Source organism: Bison bison, unplaced genomic scaffold, assembly GCF_000754665.1.
Source record: "Bison bison bison isolate TAMUID 2011002044 unplaced genomic scaffold, Bison_UMD1.0 scf7180017864299, whole genome shotgun sequence".
Classification (NCBI taxonomy): Eukaryota; Metazoa; Chordata; class Mammalia; order Artiodactyla; family Bovidae; genus Bison; species Bison bison.
In genome coordinates, this window is record NW_011494871.1 from 2,136,313 (window position 1) to 2,143,696 (window position 7,384).

Here is a 7,384-nt window from a genome sequence, read left to right on the forward strand (position 1 = left end):
ATGAAAGTGAAAAGTGAAAGTGAAGTCGCTCAGTCGTGCCCGACTCTTAGAGACCCCATGGACTGCAGCGCACCAGGCTCCTCTGTCCATGGGATTTTACAGGCAAGAGTACTGGAGTGGGGTGCCATCGCCTTCTCCGAAACCATAGCTTAGGAATTATTTAACTCTGGATATCAACCCCTTATCAGATATATGGTTTGCAAATAAATTTTCCCATAGTATAGGTTGCCTTTTCATTCTTTTCGTTGTCTCAATTTTTTTTTAACTTCCGAAGAAACTGTTACTAAAATTCGAAAGTCTTTTTTTCTTTTTTTGGTTGTGACATTTTTAACCACTTGGTTGAGGTATGATTGACTGAAGCTGTACATATCTTATTATATACCGCTCCATGAGTTTGGTAATAAGTACATATCACATCAATAGTATCCTTTGATATACAAAAGTCCCAGATTTAATATACTCCCTGTCTAATTTTGCTTTTGTTGCCCATTTATTATATACCTTTTGATGTCGTATCCAAGAAATTATTACCAGATGTTGTCATGAAACTTCTCCTGTATTTTCTTTTAGGAATTTACAATCTGGGGTCTTATGTTTAGGTCTTTAATTCATTTTGAATTAATTTTTTATTTGGTGTATAATCAGGATAAAACTTCAGTTTTTTGAATGTGGCAATGTAGTTTCCCAGCACCTTTTGTTGAAGAGACTGTCCCAGATCCATTCATTAGACCAAATGTTCAGACTCATCCAGTACTTGCTTAACCTTCCGTTTTCATTTGACTGTGAAGATCTGCGTCACTGATTATAGTATGGTGACTTTCCACCACAATTTAATAAAAAAAATTTTCTTTTGGAATTTATAAAGTACAAATCAAAGAACAAAGTTGGAGGAGTCACACTTCCTGATATCAGAACACATTACAAACTCCAGTTTTCAGTACAGTGTGATGCTGGCATAAATGCAGACACGCAGAACAGAACAGAGAGCCCAGAAGGGAACACGCACATGCATGGTCAGACGATTTTCTGCAAGCTTCTACAAGGAAGTGTGACTCCTCCAACTTTGTTCTTTGACTTTTACCTTATAAATTCCAAAAGAAATATTTTTTTATCAAATTGTGGTGGCAAGTCACCATATTATGATCAGATCTTCACAATCAATTGAAAATGGAAGGTTGAGCAGGTACTGGATGAGTCTGAACATTTGGTCTAATTATCTAGTTTTAATGCAGATTTTGCTTCAACCACAAATCATGCAGATTTGCTAAATAATCCAATTCCACAAAATAATTGCATCTACCTGTCTCTATAAACTCGGTCTGTAGTTTATTCTCCATATCACTATTTTTGTCATGGAAAGGTCGGAAAATGCATGTGTATATACATACATCTATCATGAATACGTATGTATGTATATAAAACTCACTGGAATCCCCACCGTTTAGAAATAATCACTATTAATATTTGGTGTATAATATACCAAGCTATTTACAATGCACCTTTACACACATAAATGTCTTTAGCTGCATTGATAAATAAATAATCTGAAAGAATCTATACCAAAGTGTATGTTTGTGCAAATTAGAATTATATTATTCACAATTCATTTTCAGTTAATGGTATTTCATGAACTGAAAAAAAAAAATAGGTACGTAGACCTGCATTGTGGTTTCTAAAGGCCCCCTTGTATTCCACAGTCTTGGGTCCACCACGGCTGAGGTCACATCTGCTGTTGGGTATGGGCCAGGCCTCTTGGGTTTTTTTCTTTTATAAGCAATGCTGTGGTTTCTCTATTTACATCCAATTTCCCCCAATTGATTATTTTTTGAGGATAAATTTCAAAACATGAAATTACTGGATAGGATGTAAACTGTTCTATTGAGTTCTGAAGGCCTGTTGCTAAATTGCCCTGTAAAGCAGCGGTTTGTATTCCCACTGCACACGTGTGCCCGTTTGCCTAGGTGCGTGCCAACAGGTGCCCAGTTTTCTAATTCAAAACAGTATATTTTCATTGCAGTTTGCACTTGCTTGTTAGTAATGAGGTTAAACATTTTAATGTGAAAATTATTTAAAGTGCTTAATTTCATCATCTTTTCCCTCTTAGCTCAGTTGGTAAAGAATCCCCTGCAATGCAGGAAACCCTGGTTCGATTCCTGCGTCAGGAAGATCCGCTGGAGAAGGGATAGGCTACCCACACCAATATTCTTGGGCTTCCCTTGTGGCTCAGCTGGTCAAGAATCTGCCTGCAATGAGGGAGACCTGGGTTCAATCCCTGGGTTGGGAAGACCCCCTGGAGAGGGGAAAGGCTCCCCACTCCAGTATTCTGGCCTGGAAAATTCCATGGACTGTATAGTCCTTTGGTTCGCAGAGTCGGACACAACTGAGCAACTTTTTAAATTATGAAATTTTAAAATTATGGTATGTTCTTTGGAACATTAATGTTCTTTGCATGTTTTTCAGTTGCCAGATTTACTTTTATAGAAATGTATTTATTTACTTATTTTAATTTATGTTTGGCTGCACTGGTCGTTGTTGCTGTGTGCGGGCTGTCTCTAATTTCGACAAGTGTTAATAGTTGTAGCCCCGGGGCTTTGTTGCTCCGAAGCACGTGGGATCTTGCCAGAGTAGGGATCAAACCCGTGTCTCCTGCATTGGCAGGCATATTCTTAACCACTGGACCATCAGAGATGTCCCATGTTTACTATCATCATAATGATTTTTAAGTTATAGACAATACTGTGAACTATTTTCCAGTTTTCTTCTGCCCACGAATTATGTTGACGATTTTTTTTGCTCTTCAGATGTCTCTAGTATTTGTGCATGCATGTGTGTGTGAGTGTGTTTATGTGTGTGTGTGTTCAAAACTGTTAATCTCTTCTATTCCGGTTCCTGGATTTCTTCTCATTTCTGGAAAGGTGTCCCCGTATCAAGATTGTACAAGTATCTGCCTACATTTTCCTGGTGTTCCTATGGTTTGCATGGCATTTTGGTTTCTGAATTTCAAAGGTTAAAAACTAGCCCTGCATAAGGTATTTTGTCATTTAAACAACAATAGAAACATCCAGATTTCATATTCCCTCTTGGCGCCCCCCCACCTCGATGTACAAAAGTGGGGCTGAGTAGAATCTACAAAGTCACATTGAGTGAATTGTCATTTCTTAAGTGTCCACAGCATGCTCAGAGTGCTTTCTAAAGTTGTGCCGGTCTAAAATATACGGTAACGTTTAAGCCTTTGAGAACCCATTTTGAACATAGAACTGGTAATGGAGACTGGCAGTAATTTATGACAGAAATCTGTTTGCTGCATCTGTGAGCTGAGATGAAAAAAGCAACACAAAGATTATTCTCCTTTCTCTTCTAGGTTTTACAGAAAGACAAAACTTGTTGGTTTTCAAGACATGGAGTGTGTGCCTTGTGGAGACCCTCCACCCCCCTACGAGCCGCACTGTGAGTCATGCCCTGCACACAGAGAGGGGCTCTGGGCCTTTGTAAAAGCTTTCTCCAGTTGGCAGATGGAACACAGTCTCTCTCTACTGCTGGCTTAGAGGGTACAGTCTTTTGTCAGGTGTCCAGCAGGACAGAAAGCCCTTTTGTGTGTGTCTCAGTCAGCAAACTGCATCCACTGATTGGAACCTCGAAGGGAAACACAGACATGTTGCTACTCCCGTTCCCTCCAGACTCTGATCTTTCAGTCCAGATGATGACTCGGGCAACTCCAGTTAACTAGGGGTCCAGATTCTGCCTGATGTGTCCTGTCTTTGTGCTGTGGCCCCCTGAGTCTGTGCATTTCCCTTCCTGGTCTCTAGACCATGGACAGGGGAGCCTGGTGGCTACAGTCCATGGGGTTGCAAAACAAGAGAAAACTCATTTGCATGTTGGTAGAGAGAATATTAACGAGTTAAACTTTCTGGCCATGTTGTTTCTTAGATATAAAGGTATTTGTTACAGGTTATCCACCTGCATTGATTTTGATTAGGAAAGAGAGGCTGCTGACTTGTCTTAATCCTAAATATAAATCTGGCCGGTGAAAACCCCTCCGGGAGATGGTGAAGAACAGGGAGGCCTGGCGTGCTGCAGGCCATGGGGTTGCAAAGAGTCAGACACGACTGAGTGACTGAATGACAATAGCAATGAAAACCCACTATCAAGGGGACAGGAGAGAAGTCAGGATGGGCGCCCCACCACCCCCCAGGTGTGCTCGGGGTGGGCTTGTCTGTGCTGAGGAGGGCTTTCCTGAGCTGGGGGGCAGCAAGGTCCAGGAAGGGGGTCGGAGGAGGAGACTGTGCTCAAATGGGTGTTGCTCTTTCCTTTCGGGGAGCATAATACAGACATTTATTTATTTAGGGATTACTTTGATGTAATTCTCCATGCCCAGGATCTGACCTCTTACTTCTTTTCATGGCAGAAGCCCCCTTAAATTAATTGAAATTTACTGCATTATTTGATAAAGTCGCATGGTATTTTTGTTTCCGAGAATACTATGGAATTTTGAAGTCCCTATTATTATGTCCTTTACCAAAGTGCATTCCTTTCTACGTTTGAAGTGACAGGAAGGCCAAGGGCTTGACTCTTTTATAGAAATGCCGCTGACCCCTCTCTTTGTAATAGGTAAATGTTCACCAAATAATTCATTGCATTTAACAGATGCAGTATTGAATGTCTGTTCTGTGTGAGTCACAGTTGGTTTTACTTAATTTTCTCAGGGTCTCATCATCAGTTCACAGTCATCAGTGTGAACACTGGTCCAGAGAGGTTAATGACTCTCTGCTGTTGGCTGATAATTGGCAACCTCGGGTCTAACTCCAGACACTATGTTCTCCCCCGCACGCCCTGCTGTCTCTGTGCAGTCCCCAGGCGTCCAGTCGATTCCCTGTTGGCTAATGTCATCCATTCCATGTTGACTTTTTCTTGTGTTATTTGCTTTACTGTTTGTCATCTAAGGAAAACTCTAAAAGTCCAGCTTAGGAGAGGTGCTCCATAGCTCAGAAAAGGACATGTCCTCTTGCCAGTTAGAATGGCACAGCTACCAAGTAAAGTGGGTCAGACAGAGAAGGAGAAATACCATATGACGTCCCTTATATGCAAAATCTAAAGAGAAATGATACAAATGAACATATTACAAAATAGAAACAGACTCACAGACTTAGAGAATGAGTTTACAGTTGCCGGGTATGAACGAGAGGATGGGAAGAAGGGATCATTAGGGAGTTAGGGATGGACATATACACACACGGGCCTTGGTGGCCCTACTGTGTAGCACGCGGAACTCTGCCCGATGTTAATATGGCAGCCTGGATGGGAGTGGAGTTTGGGGGAGGATGGATACATGTGTATATGTGGCTGAGTCCCTTTGCTGTCCACACCTGAAATTATCACAACACTGTTAATTGGCTATACCCCAATATAAAGTTAAAAGTTAAAATGAGGCAGCAGCCTGGTCTTGCCTATGGCTCAGCTCAGCCATCATTCTGTCCAGGAGGCAAAGATTATCCCCTTCATCCAAAACTATCAGAAAAAGATTTAGTGAAGAAATTGATATTTCCCATAGAGTTAGAAAGGCCTAGGTTTTTTTTTTTTCCTTTAATTTATTGGTCTTAGATTTAATGTGATCTAGTCATGTTTGAGGCACTGGAGTTGTTTGCCTTTGGGGAATCTGGCTAAGCTTGGACATCATAAATTAGCCTTTAAGCATAGATTTCACATTTAACTTTTAATGTTTTGTAAAGCCCTAAGTAAGTGATCATTTGAAAAGAAAATTGGCTACATATATATATATATATATATATATATAAAATATTTCTCTAGTATGAGACTTTTTAGAAAGCAAAGAAAAAAATAAAATTTTTTTCCAAGCCAGAAATGCAGCGCACACAGCTAATAGCTTTTCGAATTGTGAAACAGCTGTCTGGTGGTCTTTAGTGAGCCTTAATCCTTATCTCTTTAAAGGAATGTTTGCTGCATTTGGCACAGTTCTTGGGAATAATTCCAGAACGCGGCTAATCTCTTCAGAAGAGTTCTCGAGGTCTTTGGGGAAAATTATGTAAGGCGCCTCATGTTTTCATTTCTCCTGCTTCAGGCTTTTGCACTCATCCACGAACAGTTGCTTCTTTAGTGACTTTCCCAGAGGCGTTCCTGTGTTATAGACTCAAAGCGTGAAGTTGGTGGCCTCTGGGAAGCTCCCTGCAGAGACAGGCTCCGTTTCAGGGGTGCATGTGGTGCTGGGGGACTGGACTCCCCAGACCAGGAGCAGCCCCTGCTCGAGACCCCAGGTAGCCCTGGGGTCTGGGGACCGCAGCCCCCGCAGCAGGAGGTTCCCTGTGGCTACTCTTTCAGCCTGCAGGCTCTGCTTAGGCCTCCTGGCCTCCCCACGCTCTCAGCGGGCTCCTGGGATGTGTGCTTGCCCCTTCAGGCTCCTGAAGGAGCAAATCCGGCAGGTGCAGGTGAACACCATCGTCCTGGGAGCTCCGCCTTTCCTGCCTGCCTGCTGAACAAATACTTGGGTGTCTACGAGGTGCGAACCCACCATGGGGCAGACATGGGCGCAGCCCTTCCTGGAGCTCACAGTGCAGGGGGCGAGCTGTCAGGCCACTCAGACGCCACACACCTGGATGCACCTGGTGACAGTCAGTCCCACCTGGGAGGACCCTCGGCTCTAAGGTGATGGTGCAGGAGCCGCAGGGAGGGTGGCCCCGGCTGTGACCCGGGAGTCAACCAGGGGAGGGCAAGCCCGAAGAGGGGGACGCCAGGAAGGAGAGTGTTCCGTGGCGTGGGGTGCTGACTGTGGTCCAGCCAGCCAACACTGGCAGTGCCTGTGGACTCGGTCCCTGAGAAGCCTTCGATGGCTGTTTCAATGAGTGACGGAAACGGGGCCCAGGCGACGGGGACATAGGAGGCTGTACAAGGGAAGGAGGGAGCTGACGGTAGGTCACTCGGTCCAGAGCCTGCCTTGACAGTGACTGTGGGGAGCGTAGTCAGGGGAGGGGTCTCCTCCTCACGGGAGAGGAACACCTGTTTGCAGGTTAAAGGGAACGATCTAGTTGAGACAGGCTGACTGTTTTATCTGAGAGGACAAGAGAATGGTGTCACGTAAGGTCTGTTGAAGGATCCAGAGAAGGGTTGCCCTCTGGTGGAGGCGGTGCCTGCTCCATGCCCCTCCAGGGCAGGGGCAGGCGAAAACCCAGGCATGTGCATCCAGTGGCCGGCAAGGGGCTCTCCTGTGAGGCTCTGTGTGTGTGTGGAGCACAAAGCACCACTCTCCCGGGTGAGACTGGACCCAGGCCCTCAGAGACTGGGCCAGCACAGACGTCTGAGGTTCTGTCATCGAGAGTGGAGGGGATAGGGGAGAAAACAGTGGGCTCCCGGGAGCACAGATCGGAAGAGCGTC

At 44.3% G+C, this 7,384-nt stretch overlaps 1 protein-coding gene across 2 annotated transcripts in view; it reads left to right on the forward strand.

Annotated features, from left to right (window-relative positions):
- Positions 1 to 7,384, forward strand: part of TNFRSF19 (tumor necrosis factor receptor superfamily, member 19) — a 91,477-nt gene that overhangs the window by 49,126 nt on the left and 34,967 nt on the right. For both annotated transcript variants that reach the window (XM_010851199.1, XM_010851200.1), the window contains exon 5: positions 3,362 to 3,447. In XM_010851199.1, the coding sequence (XP_010849501.1) occupies positions 3,362 to 3,447 (86 nt within the window). The remainder of the gene's footprint in view (positions 1 to 3,361; positions 3,448 to 7,384) is intronic.